At 49.3% G+C, this 16,664-nt stretch overlaps 1 protein-coding gene across 1 annotated transcript in view; it reads left to right on the top strand.

The window, feature by feature from the left end:
- zpr1 (ZPR1 zinc finger) overlaps positions 1-14,502 on the top strand; it is a 25,666-nt gene extending 11,164 nt beyond the window's left edge. The window contains exons 7-14 of the mRNA XM_067970821.1: positions 1,064-1,117; positions 2,337-2,403; positions 4,447-4,517; positions 5,498-5,587; positions 6,099-6,209; positions 7,172-7,261; positions 12,437-12,502; positions 13,018-14,502. Of these exons, the coding sequence (XP_067826922.1) occupies positions 1,064-1,117; positions 2,337-2,403; positions 4,447-4,517; positions 5,498-5,587; positions 6,099-6,209; positions 7,172-7,261; positions 12,437-12,502; positions 13,018-13,149 (681 nt within the window). The 3' untranslated portion in view covers positions 13,150-14,502. The remainder of the gene's footprint in view (positions 1-1,063; positions 1,118-2,336; positions 2,404-4,446; positions 4,518-5,497; positions 5,588-6,098; positions 6,210-7,171; positions 7,262-12,436; positions 12,503-13,017) is intronic.
- The last annotated feature ends 2,162 nt before the right edge of the window (positions 14,503-16,664 follow it).

Genomic DNA, 16,664 nt, shown 5'->3' with positions numbered 1-16,664 from the left:
GTGGAGGGTGGGTGTAGGCTGAGTTACTCGGGTCTGTTCAGTCATCACTTTGAAATAGTGGTTACAAATCTTTGTTTTGTTTTGGGGGGTGTGGAGATTAACAAATGCTGCCACATTCCTGGGGACCCCCATCCTAAAGTCCATTACTGCTATTTAAAAGAATTATTGCAGAAAATGCTTATTGGTATATGGTAACAGAGAGAAGACAACTACACGAAGAGAAATTTGATGACTGACAAGTCTGACCTTCAAGATCCCAGTTTGAGGATCTCTAATTTGAAAGACTACAGAAATGTTTTCCCAGTGTATTAATATTGCAAGTTTCTATTAGAGAAACCAGTTAAACTTGGACTGGTTAAGGGTAGGGCTCCTTCACCAGCTGTAATGGGGTTTGGCTTGAAGTAGAGTGAACCTGTGCTGTAATCAAACGCCAGCATGTTGTGGGTTGAGATGCTATGTCCATGTGTGAATCCATGGCATTTAAGAACCGATAAAGGTAGAAAACGCCATGGGTGACTTGCCTTTGCCCCTCTCCATGTGCCCACTCGCTGCCCAAGTAATCACATAATGTTTAAGGACTAATCTATCCTTTAAATGTAGTTTAAATCCATTCCCATACAATATTTTACTATTGTGAAGCTTCCTGGCTGAAGATAGACTAATTCTATAGAACCACTAGGATTTGAGTGAGTTTAGCCTCTTGACTCCAATTCATGGCACCAATGGCGGTGTGTTGTAGAGTAGTAAGAGGTGGTTTTGTGGGTATGATTCCCTAGGTGGTAAATTCACAATGTTGGTTGTTGAAGTCCTGAGCAGATGCCCGATCTCTCTCCTCCTCTTCTCCAATCTACATTGTGAAAACTGAGTGCTCAGTGGCCAACTGGAGTGGTGTTGATGAGCGGCCTGGGCCTAGGTGTCTCACTATCCCACCCGGCAACGCTGCACAGCTGGAGAGAGCCACGGGAAAGGAGGAAAGAGATAAAACTAAGCATTATTGTGAATATAGCAGTGAATGATGAAGCTTCTGAATGTGATTTTTATTTTGCGTCTGTTATCCTTACAGGCATGTACAGAAGAGGAGAAGCCCCAAAACACCATAGAAGATTTAAGGAATGAAGTGAGTTCCTGTGAGGACGGCAAAAAAACAAAACCATCCTGCTCCTCTAATGGTTCTCTTGTACTCCTGATTTCCCACTCTCCTCTCCGGTCGATGGTGTGACCTCAGTCTATCTTCCTCTTTCAGTCAGATGGTAGTCGCACTGGCTCTGTCGAAACCTGACAGCACTGAATATCTGGATTGACTTCCAGAATTTCCTTCTACTTAAACCAGTTCCCTTAATCTGATAGCACAGTGGTCGTCCCAACCTACAATGCTGTTGGTTCCCTGGACAGACGTTTATTCTATGGACTACATCAGACTGAGAGATTTGTGTGTTTAGTGTCTCCTAGTAATTGTACTTCTATGTTTCAAAAGCACTTTGATATTCAGCATCTGGAATTTTCAGTATTACTTTGGCAGATTTTTAATAGGGTGGCTAATGGTAATAATTACAGCATTAGAAGCTCTGATTTCACTGGTTTAGTCTGCTTGTTTTGGCTGGTATTTTCTGAATGCTCAATGCTCCTTTCAGCTGTGGGAATGGGTGCAAACCCTAGACAAGCTGCAAAAAAATAGCCACCCCCAATCCTCGGCCATTAAACCGTTTCTCGAGTTACTTTCAAGCTCTCTTCCGAAAGGCACCTGTTGTGCCGTGACTGACTGGTGAAAGGCACCTGTTGTGCACTGACTGACTGGTGAAAGGCACCTGTTGTGCACTGACTGACTGACGAAAGGCGCCTGTTGTGCACTGACTGACTGACTGGTGAAAGGCGCCTGTTGTGCACTGACTGACTGACTGGTGAAAGGCGCCTGTTGTGCACTGACTGATTGACTGGTGAAAGGCGCCTCATTGCCACTTGGACAGGTCTTAAGTGAAATAGATTTCAGGAAATCCAAACCCTTTTATTGATTGAGGCCACAGCACCGAACTACTTGTGACTTTACACTCCTTGGCACTCTGACTTTATAGACTATAAAAATGCTTCTTATCGGAAGTGACGACACACTAAAGGAGACTTTCCTGAGACTAGGGTTAGGAGCAGGTGGGAGTTTCTAAACCCTGCATTTGATATCCAGACTTGACCTGGGGGATGTTTGATCCTGACATTGAAAAAAGTTTAATCGCCCAGCACTGATGTGCCTTATCAGCAGCACAAAAAAATGACCAAATGGGGAGGAAATGTTCGAGTGGAAAGTCTGTGTTGCTAAACTAAGCCATGTTTCCTTTTCCGAATAGGTGCTGCAGTTTGGTACCAACTGTCCAGAATGCAATGCACCTGCTGAAACGAACATGAAGCTGGTGCGTATCCTTTGATCGAGACAGTGTTTGATGCAGTGGTGTCACGGGTAGGGAGGTGGCTGTATGTGGAATTATAACATCAGCAATACTCGGACAAGGATCACAAGTCTTAATTTTGAAACATATTCTTTATTTCAGGTGGAAATCCCATGAACTCCTTTGCCCACCAAATAGATAATAACATTCCAGTCAAACACTAGCACCCCCAGTTCAAGCTCAACTGGTTAAAAAGTGGAAATCTGAAGCTGCAAGAGTTCTTTTGCTGCCACTTTCCCTTTCCCTCATCTCCATCTTGACTGTGGGTGCCAAGCCCCTCGCCTCTTCCCTCACCTTGCTCAAGGGCCGTTCAGATGGTGATTGACAACCAGCTGTTTAATGTTGAGGGGCATTAAGTCTAGCCTGATCCTTTGCACGCACGCACACACACGCACACGTTGTTTGCTGCTTAATGGCAGTCAGGAGTGGGATATTTGTTTTGAAACCTGATGGGAGATTTTGATGGGCCAATGTACAAAATATGACCATTGCACTGGATTACAGAGGCCAGTTGTACACAGCTGGCACCACTGACCATGAACTCAGCACAGACTGGCAATGCAACGTGCATTTCTCATGCTGTTACTCGTTCCATACCCATTGGGGGAACTAACAAAAGCATTTTAAGATCCAGTTTAGGAGGGGAATGAATACATCGCTGTATAATATCCTCTTACTTTATGAAACATTCAGCATCCATCAGTTTGAAATAAAATAATTTTGGGAGAATGAGGCGACTTTTCAGAGATTGCAACCAGATGCTTCACTGGAAATAAACACAATTCAGAAACTACATGAGGGGTCAGTCAGGGTCTGAAAGAGGAAAGATGAGTTTGTGTTTCAGGGTGCATGCTGGTCGGTTTGTGTTTCAGGGTGCATGCTGGTCGGTTTGTGTTTCAGGGTGCATGCTGGTCGGTTTGTGTTTCAGGGTGCATGCTGGTCGGTTTGTGTTTCAGGGTGCATGCTGGTCGGTTTGTGTTTCAGGGTGCATGCTGGTCGGTTTGTGTTTCAGGGTGCATGCTGGTCGGTTTGTGTTTCAGGGTGCATGCTGGTCGGTTTGTGTTTCAGGGTGCATGCTGGTCGGTTTGTGTTTCAGGGTGCATGCTGGTCGGTTTGTGTTTCAGGGTGCATGCTGGTCGGTTTGTGTTTCAGGGTGCATGCTGGTCGGTTTGTGTTTCAGGGTGCATGCTGGCGGGTTTGTGTTTCAGGGTGCATGCTGGCCGGTTTGTGTTTCAGGGTGCATGCTGGCCGGTTTGTGTTTCAGGGTGCATGCTGGCCGGTTTGTGTTTCAGGGTGCATGCTGGCCGGTTCGTGTTTCAGGGTGCATGCTGGCCGGTTTGTGTTTCAGGGTGCATGCTGGTTGGTTTGTGTTTCAGGGTGCATGCTGGTTGGTTTGTGTTTCAGGGTGCATGCTGGCTGGTTCGTGTTTCAGGGTGCATGCTGGCCGGTTCGTGTTTTGTGTTTCTTGAACTTGAGATTTTTTTTTGTCTTTGTTCCAGTTCAGCTAGAACTGAGTGTCCTTGTGTTTAGGGTGTTTGATTTGTGGGAGGTTTATTGGTCACTGAGTAATTTTTGCCTCTTCCTTTGAGGAATTTTGTCTGAAATTATCTGAGTGGTGTTACTGCTAGGCAGCTTGTAAAGGGGCGTAGTTATTTACACAGCACACCCGTGGCCTCTTACAGTAAAAGGCAGTGTTCACCTGGACTTTTGCTCTTCTCAATGTGTTTACTTCCCAAATAGTACATTTATTTTGTCAGCAATTGAGGGTCTTTGAGTTTCATGGCAGTCTGACTAACTAACTCTGAATGAGTTTAGAATATGCACATAGCAAGAATGAACATTGTTCCCTAGAATTAATTATTTCAGTTTCTTTTTGTTAAAATGGATAATAATGGGTCTTGTAGCATTACCACGGTGCTCGCTGTCCATCTAGCAGCCACACTGCTCTGGGTCTGTAATTGGGCCTCAGTCTTCAGTCCTGTCAGTGGTTTCCTTTACCACAGATTCCTAGAGATCCCACACTTCAAGGAGGTCATCATCATGGCAACGAACTGTGAAGCGTGTGGACACCGGACCAATGAGGTAACTCGGCCAAACGTTGCTGGCCTTCTAAACTATATCGCATGTTATGGGGAAGCGCGTTAAACTATTAACAGTGGCATTGTGCACATATTTTGCCTCTTTGTTTTGTGAAGAAGGGAGTCCCCCCTGTAGATCTTCCTGAACCATGAGCCCCTCACCATTCCTCAGCCAAGAGGACAGTCGGGTGACCTGGTTCATGACCCCTGTCAATGCTGCTCTGGACTGGTTTCACGGAGTAGCCTGGGCAATTGTTTCCCCACCACCCACACGTTTACTGTGTCTCCAATACATGCCAGAGAGGGCAGATTAACTGTGGGGAGTTGCAGGTTTGAACGGTCACTGATGCACTGTGTTTATGGTGTAATGGCAGTGCTGTGACTTCATTGTTCAGTTACTACAGGATGTTATTCTCCTCCTCTCCCACCTGAGACCTGTGAGTTACTCTTGCAAAAGGAATGGCTTATTGCAACCTTGTTACTTTAGCATAACCTGCAAGAATTTTGCTGGCATAGAAATCGTGCAGTAATATCGACTGATATCTGGGCAAGAGCTATGAAGAAAGCCTTGTATTCTGCCCCTGCAGGCCAGCAAGGTCCCAGGTTTAATCTCTGGTCTGTGCTGAGTTAACTCCACTCAGTGGTGATAGAAGTGCTACAAATTTATGCCCTTGGGTTAAAGAATGAAAAATTGGACCAACTTTCCGCTCCTCATAATTATTTAGTGACTCAGGTTGAAAAGTCTGAGCAGTGGATTGGTTGTGAGGCCCACAATGGTAGAATAGCCTGCAGTGCCCATTGTCCTGGCTTGCATATAAAGATAGGGCGAGGTACTGGAGACAGTAGGTGCTGTGCAATCTTGCCATTGCAAGGAGTCAGTGTCTTCAGAGGGGGAGGATGGGAGGGATGAAAGGTTGGTAGAAGAAAGGGAGGGTGGAACTGTACAGACGCAGCTTGTTGATTGTAGTATTTTGTCATTTACAGGTAAAGTCGGGAGGAGCCACTGAACCTCTGGGCACCAAAATCACTCTGCGGATTACAGACCCCTCCGACATGAGCAGGGATCTACTCAAGGTATAACTTCGTTCCAGGGCCACCATTTTAAAGCGGTATACGCACCGTTCCAGGGCCACCATTTTAAAGCGGTATACGCACCGTTCCAGGGCCACCATTTTAAAGCGGTATACGCACCGTTCCAGGGCCACCATTTTAAAGCGGTATACGCACCGTTCCAGGGCCACCATTTTAAAGCAGTGTACCCACCGTTCCAGGGCCACCATTTTAAAGCAGTGTACCCACCGTTCCAGGGCCACCATTTTAAAGCGGTATACCCACCGTTCCAGGGCCACCATTTTAAAGCAGTGTACCCACTGTTCCAGGGCCACCATTTTAAAGCAGTGTACCCAATAGATGAGTTCATGCGTAATGTTGAAGTTGTTGCATCTGAGAAACTAACCTGGTAAATAATTGCATTTATAGCTGACCTGGATAACTACATTTTTATAAACACATGATTTACCAATGACTTTTGCTTTTAATGACGGTGCCAGTATAATAATGCAATTCCCTCCTTTGTTTCCCGCAGTCTGAAACATGCTCCGTTTCTATCCCGGAGCTGGACTTTGAGCTAGGGATGGGAATTCTCGGAGGAAAGTTCACCACCTTGGAAGGGTTGCTGTTAAATGTCAAAGAACTGGTGAGATATTTTCCATCTAAACCTCACTAACTTTCTGGTGCAGTGCGCTGGGACCCCAATAGTGCAAGTTGTCAGTGATCCTTTCAACAGTGCCATCGGATAATGTAGGGAGGGAAGGAGTGGGTGCTCATTCCTGCTTTTCCCCTTCTCTCCTCGCAGTCCCACATGGAAGGCAAAGTTGAAAAGAGAAATGGAAACTGATGGGAAGTGACATCAGGGAGAACTTCTTCACTCGAGTGAGAAATGCTCAGAATAAACTACCGGGCAAAATATCCAAAGTCCCATCATAGTGAGGGGGCCGGGCGGGTAGGAGGGGGCCGGGCACACGGGGAGGGCCGGGCGGGGGTGGGGGGCCGGGCGCTGGCCTGTGGCCTTTTCTTATTCATGGTGTTTGTTTTTTGTGTGGAGTCTTTGGTTGACCCATGTGCTTGTGCTGATCACCTGATACGTTCAGTTGAATTAAATTTTAGTTCCAGTATGGAAGCAGAGTTTCTGTCACTGATGGAATAGATTACCCAATACTTGGGAGCATTACAAGGCTGTAATAAGTCAAGAGGCTTGGATAAGGGAGCACATGCAGTTTATGTACCTCGTTTGAATTATGCAACAGGACTGTTTAAAGTCTAATGAAAGCAGAATGTTTAGTGGCAGAAGTCTGCCTGCAGAGTTTAACAGTGAGGAGGACCAGGCTAGGAGTGAGCAGCAGTGTAAGTCGCAGAGGAACCTGTTTCTATAACATCCAAACTCCAGTAACCTTGAATGATTTGTCCTAAAGCACTAACCACTGAGGAGGGTGGTTGTCAGCAAGAAGGTTACTTGGGAGCGAGTGGAAAGGCTGAATGGGCACATGTAGAACTGCTCCAGACTCGGCCGTATCACTGTGTTACACTCGTCATCGTAGCTTTGGCAGATTGAAAGCTGGAGTGAGGGCACTCTGATTTTTTTTTTCCCTTCATTTGTAGATTGTGGAGAAGAACCCATTTTTTGTAGGAGACAGCACTGTTCCTGAACGATCTAACAAGCTGAGGGAATTTGGCCAGAAGTTGGATGAGGTAAGAAAGCTCTTGACCATTCAATTTCATACTTAAAAATTTGGAATATTTCCCAAGTAAACTAATGATGTGGCTGCCCAGTTCTGTTTAATTAGAATATGCACCAGACTAGTCTCACAATGCAAAGCGCAGTTTCCCGGTGGCACGGTTCACTGTTGCAGTTAATTTTGAGTGAATCTTGTCAGGGACATGGAGTAGTGACTGCACTAGGAGCTGGTACCTGTACAGAATCAGTGAATGCTCTGCTTCAAAATAAACCCGAGTATTACAAAGTGAGTTACTGTAGTGACTAAGCTTGTACCTTTCCCCATGATTGGACTTTATGTAAAAACCCTATTCTGATTATAGCTGTATAATGTATTCAGGACTTTCTGTTCCTCTAAAGGGCAGTCAAGTAAAGCACAGCAAGTGATTGAGCCGAGGGAGCCTGTTGTCTGTGGCTGCAGCTGTGGCAGATGGCAAACAAAATAAAATTGCTGAAAGCTGAATAAAGCTCCACCTGTAGGCAGAGGAGTGGAGGGGGGGGGGAGGGGAGAGGTCTGGGCTGGCAGAGGAGGGGTGGGGGGGGGAGGTCTGGGCTGGCAGAGGAGGGGGGGGGGGGGGGGAGAGTCTGGGCTGGCAGAGGAGGGGGGGGGGAGGTCTGGGCTGGCAGAGGAGGGGGGGAGGTCTGGGCTGGCAGAGGAGGGGGGGGGAGGTCTGGGCTGGCAGAGGAGGGGGGGGGGGAGGTCTGGGCTGCAGAGGAGGGGGGGGAGGTCTGGGCTGGCAGAGGAGGGGGGGGAGGTCTGGGCTGGCAGAGGAGGGGGGTGCAGGTCTGGGCTGGCAGAGGAGGGGGGGGAGGTCTGGGCTGGCAGAGGAGGGGTGGGGGGAGGTCTGGGCTGGCAGAGGAGGGGTGGGGGGAGGTCTGGGCTGGCAGAGGAGGGGGGGAGGTCTGGGCTGGCAGAGGAGGGGGGGGGGAGGTCTGGGCTGGCAGAGGAGGAGGGGGGAGGAGGTCTGGGCTGGCAGGAGGGGGGGAGGAGGTCTGGGCTGGCAGAGGAGGTGGGGAGGAGGTCTGGGCTGGCAGAGGAGGGGGGGGGGAGGTCTGGGCTGGCAGAGGAGGGGGGGGAGGAGGTCTGGGCTGGCAGGAGGGGGGGAGGAGGTCTGGGCTGGCAGAGGAGGTGGGGAGGAGGTCTGGGCTGGCAGAGGAGGTGGGGGGGGAGGTCTGGGCTGGCAGAGGAGGGTGGGGGGAGGTCTGGGCTGGCAGAGGAGGGGGGAGGAGGTCTGGGCTGGCAGAGGAGGGGGGAGGAGGTCTGGGCTGGCAGAGGAGTGGAGGGGGGGGGGGAGGTCTGGGCTGGCAGAGGGGGGGAGGGGGGGGGAGGTCTGGGCTGGCAGAGGGGGGGAGGGGGGGGGAGGTCTGGGCTGGCAGAGGGGGGGGGGGAGGTCTGGGCTGGCAGGGGGGGGGGGGGGGGAGGTCTGGGCTGGCAGAGGAGGGGTGGGGGGAGGTCTGGGCTGGCAGAGGGGGGGGAGGGGGGGGGGAGGTCTGGGCTGGCAGAGGGGGGGGAGGGGGGGGGAGGTCTGGGCTGGCAGAGGGGAGGGGGGGAGGTCTGGGCTGGCAGAGGAGGGGTGGGGGGAGGTCTGGGCTGGCAGAGGAGGAGGGGGGCGGTCTGGGCTGGCAGAGGGGGGGGGCGGCGGTCTGGGCTGGCAGACGGGGGGGGCGGTCTGGGCTGGCAGAGTGGGGGAGGTCTGGGCTGGCAGAGTGGGGGGGGCGGTCTGGGCTGGCAGAGGAGGGGGGGGAGGAGGTCTGGGCTGGCAGAGGAGGGTGGGGGGCGGTCTGGGCTGGCAGAGGAGGGGGTGGGTGCGGTCTGGGCTGGCAGAGTGGGTGGGTGCCTTCTGGGCTGGCAGAGTGGGGGGGGGTCTGGGCTGGCAGAGTGGGGGGGGCGGTCTGGGCTGGCAGAGTGGGGGGGGGGGGTCTGGGCTGGCAGAGTGGGGGGGGGGTCTGGGCTGGCAGAGTGGGGGGGGCGGTCTGGGCTGGCAGAGTGGGGGGGGGGGTCGGTCTGGGCTGGCAGAGTGGGGGGGGGCGGTCTGGGCTGGCAGAGTGGGGGGGGGGGGTCTGGGCTGGCAGAGTGGGGGGGGCGGTCTGGGCTGGCAGAGTGGGGGGGGCGGTCTGGGCTGGCAGAGTGGGGGGGGGGGTCGGTCTGGGCTGGCAGAGGATGGGGGGCATGTGTGTCATTATTACTGAAAGCAAACCTTGAGCAGTTTATCGCTCACCTACTGCTGGGTGACCCACTCCACCCTTTGTTTTGCTATATGTCACGTGCTGAATTGTACCCAATGGCGTGTGCCAGGTGACTCACTCCACATACAATGGTTCATTCTTCAGGCTTTATTTGTGCAATTTTATTAAAGTGTAGTTGGCTCTTCCTTTCAGACAATGGTATTGCTGCAGTCCTGTGGCATTATATTGCAGCTTGATATTTATTGACGCAAGTACGATACTGAAATGTCTGGGGCTTTGCATACGGGTACGGTAGCATAGTGGTTATGTTACTGGACTAGTAATCCAGAGTCATGAGTTCAAATCCCGCCACGGCAGCCGGGGAATTTAAATTCAATTAATTAAATAAAATCTGGATTTAAAATACTAGTATCAGTAATGGTGGCCATGAAACTACCGGATTGTCGTAAAAACCCATCTGGTTCACTAATGCCCTTTAGGGAAGGAAACCTTGCCGTCCTTACCCGGTCTGGCCGATATGTGACTCCTGACCAAAGCAATGTGGTTGATTCTTAATTGCCCTCTGAAATGGCCTAGCATGGTGTACAGTCTCGCTTTTTAAAAAAAAAGTAGTCATAAGAATAAAACTGGACGTACCACTAGGCACCGGACACAACAAAGGCAAACCAAGCCCAGTCAACCCTGCAAAGTCCTCCTCACTAACATCTGGGGACTTGTGCCAAAATTGGGAGAGCTGTCCCACAGACTAGTCAAGTAACAGCCTGACAAAGCCACACTCACAGAATCATACCTTTCAGCCAATGTCCCAGACTCTTCCATCACCGGCAGGACAGACCCACCAGAGGTGGCGGTACAGTGATATACAGTCAGGAGGGAGTGGCCCTGGGAGTCCTCAACATTGACTCCGGACCCCATGAAATCTCATGGCATCGGGTCAAACATGGGCAAGGAAACCTCCTGCTGATTACCACCTACCGCCCTCCCTCAGCTGATGAATCAGTTCTCCTCCATGTTGAGCACCACTTGGAGGAAGCACTGAGGGTAGCAAGGGCACAGAATGTACTCTGGGTGGGGGACTTCAATGTCCATCACCAAGAATGGCTCGGTAGCACCACTACTGACCGAGCTAGCCGAGTCCTGAAGGACGTAGCTGCCAGACTGGGCCTGCGGCAGGTGGTGAGCGAACCAACACGAGGGAAAAACTTACTTGACCTCGTCCTCACCAATCTACATGTCACAGATGCATCTGTCCATGACAGTATTGGTAGGAGTGACCACCGCACAGTCCTCGTGGAGACCAAGTCCCGTCTTCACACTACGTGCCACACAACCCGTTGGATGGTGTCCTATCACCGTGCTAATTGGGATAGATTCAGAACCGATCTAGCAGCTCAAAACTGGGCATCCATGAGGCACTGTGGGCCATCAGCAACAGCAGAATTGTATTCCAGCACAATCTGTAACCTCATGGCCCGGCATATTCCTCACTCTACCATTACCAACAAGCCAGGGGATCAACCCTGGTTCAATGAGGAGTGTAGAAGAGCATGCCAGGAGCTGCACCAGGCGTACCTAAAAATGAGGTGCCAACCTGGTGAAGCTACAACTCAGGACTACATGCGTGCTAAACAGCAGAAGCAACATGCTACAGACAGAGCTAAGCAATTCCACAACCAACGGATCAGACCAGAGCTCTGCAGTCCTGCCACATCCAGTCGTGAATGGTGGTGGACAATTAAACAACTAACGGGAGGAGGAGGCTCTGTAAACATCCCCATCCTCAATGATGGTGGAGTCCAGCATGTGAGTGCAAAAGACAAGACTGAAGTGTTTGCAACCATCTTCAGCCAGAAGTGCCGAGTGGATGATCCATCTCGGCCTCCTCCCGATATCCCCACCATCACAGAAGCCAGTCTTCAGCCAATTCAATACACTCCACGTGATATCAAGAAATGGCTGAGTGCACTGGATACAGCAAAGGCTATGGGCCCCGACAACATCCTGGCTGTAGTGCTGAAGACTTGTGCTCCAGAACTAGCCGCGCCTCTAGCCAAGCTGTTCCAGTACAGCTATAACACTGGCATCTACCCAACAATGTGGAAAATTGCCCAGGTATGTCCTGTCCACAAAAAGCAGGACAAATCCAATCCGGCCAATTACCGCCCCATCAATCTACTCTCAATCATCAGCAAAGTGATGGAAGGTGTCGTCGACAGTGCTATCAAGCGGCACTTACTCACCAATAACCTGCTCACCGATGCTCAGTTTGGGTTCTGCCAGGACCACTCTGCTCCAGACCTCATTACAGCCTTGGTCCAAACATGGACAAAAGAGCTGAATTCCAGAGGTGAGGTGAGAGTGACTGCCCTTGACATCAATGCAACGTTTGACCGAGTGTGGCACCCCATCCACCACCCTAAACATTCACTCCCTTCACCACCGGCGCACTGTGGCTGCAGTGTGCACCATCCACAGGATGCACTGCAGCACCTCGCCAAGGCTTCTTCGACAGCACCTCCCAAACCCGCGACCTCTACCACCTAGAAGGACAAGAGCAGCAGGCACATGGGAACAACACCACCTGCACGTTCCCCTCCAAGTCACACACCATCCCGACTTGGAAATATATCGCCGTTCCTTCATCGCCGCTGGGTCAAAATCCTGGAACTCCCTTCCTAACAGCACTGTGGGAGAACCTTCACCACACGGACTGCAGTGGTTCAAGAAGGCAGCTCACCACCACCTTCTCGAGGGCAATTAGGGATGGGCAATAAATGCCGGCCTCGCCAGCGATGCCCACATCCCATGAATGAATTTTTTAAAAACCCTGCTGCACTGTGCATGTGGGAAATGGGGCTCGCTGTGGACATTGGACCATTTGGATTTTTCTGTGCTTTCACTAAACTATTTTGGTACCTTATTTGTCTGAATTAGATTTAATTTGGATTTTTTTTTTCCCTCAGGTTATTTCAACTAAAAGAGAAGCTCACATCATTCTTGATGACCCAGCAGGAAACAGTTACCTCCAGGCAAGTGCTCCTGGAATTGCTTCACTGGTGTGAACCCAGCGTGGTCCCAGCAGACCGTTTACTGCCTGGTGCGCAAAGAACAAGTGACCTCGGAGCCCCTGGTACACTTTCTTGCCTGGGTACAGTTCATACCACTGCCCCTGGGGGACGGGGGGAACACACGCCCTGTGGGCCCCTGTCTCCACCCGGATGACTGGTCAGATCAGTGTTTAACGGCGCTGCAGTTAACATATTGTGACCAGCTAGTTCCATAATAACACGGTCTCTTTCCTACTGCAATATGTAAATATACCTACCCGCACATCTACCGAATGGGGATTCCACAGGTCTCACTTTTATGTAGTAACGAATAACTGGTTTTGATCTGAACGCTGCTCTAAAGGAAAAAGAGACTTGCTGCCGGATAGAGAGGAAAGAGAAGACTGAGAGGCCTGGAGATTGGGAAAAGGGTTGTTGGTTTAATTGTTATTATGCGCTGCCATTCCTAATGTACTCGCTTGTTTCTCTCTCTGTAGAATTTATATGCACCGGACCCTGATCCAGAAATGAAGATTGAGAAATACGAGCGCACGTTTGAACATAATGAGGAACTTGGCCTGAACGACATGAAAACTGAAGATTATCAGGAGCAGGGAGTGGATAAATGATGGAGGGGGAATGTAAACTGAGGGCAGGGTGGTGTTGGAAGGGGAAGAGCTGATGTGATCAGACTGAGTGCCATGTGAAATATTTAAATAGTTATTCATCAGGTTATCAAAGGTAACATATTCAAATAAAGAGTGAATCATTGACATCCTTGTACTGGAACATGGACCCGTGTGCGTTCAGTCCAGGTACTTTCTCCCGTCTAAAGATCCAGAATATTGGAACATCATTTGGTGCATAGAAGGAATAGTTCCCTTCTGGGGAATGAAGGGGAGTTTTACCCCCATCTTTCCTTTTTCCTCCTGTTTACCCCCCCCCCCCCCAGCTTGGAGTGAATGTCCTTGTAACTTTCAGTGGGGTCTTCCCGATCAAACACAGATGAGGGGAAATTGTAGGCAAGAGCCTATTTCCCATCACGTTCCCCCATCATGTGCAATTGTGCTTGAGCTGTGATGTGATCTTCAGTTGTTTGTTGGTCCAGACTTTTTATTAAAAAAAATAATTTAAGCTAGAGGTGTGAGCTTCCTTCATATTTTCAATAGTTGTGTAATTTCATAGGTCTGAATAGTGGCTCGGCCCTCCCTCCAGGCAGTTCGCCCTGTTCTCATTATCTGCTTTTATTATCGTGGTGACGTATCGCACCCACTCTCCGGAGATTGTACAGTTGTGTGTGACTCCTGCAGTGAGCCGAGCTACGAGTGGCATTTCAGAGTACAGTATTACCCAGTGGGTATTGTAGTCTTTCCATGCAGTCCTGCTTTCTTGAGTGGTTGCAGGTTTGATGGAGGATTTGATTTACATGATGCTTAAAATGTCTGTGACTGTACAATATGAAAAGCTGCTATTTGCATTGCAGCCGGATGGATTCATTCTAATGGTGGAAAGGGCAGGTGTGAGACCAGTGCAGATTGAACAAAGGGCTGCAGCTCTCCCGTGATGTCCAGGCTGCTGCATTCTGGTAGAATCCAGATCAAGCGGGTAGTGAATAGACTGGCTGCTCGGAGCCCGTGGTCCTGTTTCACCATCTTAACCTTGGATAACCTTCTGAGGCTTTCAAACACTTTAAGGACTTTTTAAAAATAAATATAGATGGGAAGAGTTTGCTAACAACTCCAAAAACATGGCAGAAATTGGTGTTATCCAAATTATTTGCTAATCACCTGTGTAGACAATGACTGAACAAAATAACCAAGTGTGTTATTTGTGTGTGGGGGGAGAATCTTCATTTAAATGTTGAGCACAAATCCATATTTTGTGCTGTTTGAAGCAGCGTTCGGGGAGAGAACTCTCCTTCATTTGGCACAGTGCAACTGTAATTTTCAGGCATGCTGTATTTAATAAATATCACATGGAAATCCCTGGTCACGTGCAGATGTCTTTTTCCACCAGCTGGCAAAATTCACATGATCTTTATCAAAAGCTTAATTAATGAGGAAGAAAAGCCTTTTTGCAGGACGTCCAGGGTTAAAAATCGGGAATTAAGGTCTGGTTGAGTTTGAAAAGCCTGTAGATTGTCAGCGAATGGGAAGACTGAGGAAAGATCTTACACAGCCTCCGGACATCCCAAAGTGCTTCACAACCAATGAAGTACTTTTGAAATGTACTCAATGTTTAACGTAGTGAATTTGTGCATAGCAAGATCCCACAGACATCAGAGAGATAAATGACCAGATAATATTTTTGGTGGTTGAAGGAAACGTGTTGGCCAGGACCCCAGGAGAACTACTCTGCTCTTCAAATAGTGTCACGGGATGTGTTCATACCACCTGAGGGGGCAAACAGAGCCTCAGTTTCACATTCCATCCAAAAGATGGCATGTCTGCTAGTGCAGCATTCCCATAGTACTGCACTATTGTCAGCCTAGATTTATATTCTCAAGTCCTGGAGTGGGGCTGGACACCCATGGCCTTCCGAATCAGCGGTAAGAGTGCTACCACCGAGCACAGCTGGACCCTTTCCCAGGAGTTGTAGAGTTTTGAGAAAGAACGAGAGCAAGGAGATGGTGGGATGAGTTTTGATCACTGAGGAATCAGGAGGTGTTTGTAGAAAGGATATTTTTGAAGTTTAGCAAGAATGAGGGAGGTAAGTTCAGAGTACCACTGACTGGAGAGGTTGGAGGTCCATGAAGGATCAGGTAGTGTCAGTTTTTCCTTGTATCCTGCATATCCAGTCTGACAGGTTTGCTGTCTTAGTCACTACTACAATCTTGCTTCGCTAACATGCCAGATTATTATAATCAACAGAGAACATTCAATTTGATAAATTAGCTCGATGCTTCTTCACACTTCTCTAAAAGGTGAATAATAGGACAGCATTTATCTGCCTGTTGGCACTGAGATTCAGGGTGTGATTTCCTAGAGAAAGTTGCCCTCCACAACCTCACTGATTTAAGGCATAGGACGATCACATGTTTTGGCTTATATATGGAAACCTGTTTTCACAGATAATTGAAAAATAAACTGGCCCTGTACATGTAAATGGATTTGCAATCTCTGTTACCTTTTTAAAAGAAGGTAAGTACAAGTAAACAATATGAAGGGCAACCACCTTGGTGCATTCTTAATTGCACCACTTGATTAAGGAGGATTGGCCTTGTGAAATTTTGGTAAATATAAACGGGCCTATAAGTGTTCAGGTTGCCAATCACCAATTTTCAACAAAAGCCTTGGATACAGCACGTGTCGCACTTTAAGTATTTTTGTACTAGAAAGAAATTAATTGTTCAAATTTCTTGAGATTCAATCAGAAAATACTTTTAACACTTCATTTTCTCCAAGCACAATTCACAAATTCCTTGTTCAGTACCAACCCTGTTTACCTTCTCTGAGCCCTTTAGATAAGAGCCATCTCCAACAAGAGAGAGTCTAACCATCTCCCCTCAACATTCAATGGCATTACTATCGCTGAATCCCCCACCATCAACATCCTGGGGGTCACCATTGACCAGAAACTTAACTGGACCAGCCACATAAATACTGTGGCTACAAGAGCAGGTCAGAGGCTGGGTATTCTGCGGCGAGTGACTCACTTCCTGAGTCCCCAAAGCCTTTCCACCATCTACAAGGCACAAGTCAGGAGTGTGATGGAATACTCTCCACTTGCCTGGATGAGTGCAGCTCCAACAACACTCAAGAAGCTTGACACCATCCAGGACAAAGCAGCCTGCTTGATTGGCACCCCATCCACCACCCTAAACATTCACACCCTTCACCACCGGTGCAAAGTGGCTGCAGTGTGTACCATCCACAGGATGCACTGCAGCAACTCGCCAAGGCTTCTTCGACAGCACTTCCCAAACCCGCGACCTCTACCACCTAGAAGGACAAGAGCAGCAGGCGCATGGGAACACCACCACCTGCACGTTCCCCTCCAAGTCACACACCATCCCGACTTGGAAATATATCGCCGTTCCTTCATCGCCGCTGGGTCAAAATCCTGGAACTCCCTTCCTAACAGCACTGTGGGAGAACCTTCACCAGACGGACTGCACCGGTTCAAGGAGGCGGCTCACCACCAC

This window comes from Heptranchias perlo, chromosome 33, assembly GCF_035084215.1.
Source record: "Heptranchias perlo isolate sHepPer1 chromosome 33, sHepPer1.hap1, whole genome shotgun sequence".
Classification (NCBI taxonomy): domain Eukaryota; kingdom Metazoa; phylum Chordata; class Chondrichthyes; order Hexanchiformes; family Hexanchidae; genus Heptranchias; species Heptranchias perlo.
Note: the sequence above shows the minus strand (reverse complement) of the source record. Positions and strands in the feature narration are given on the sequence as shown.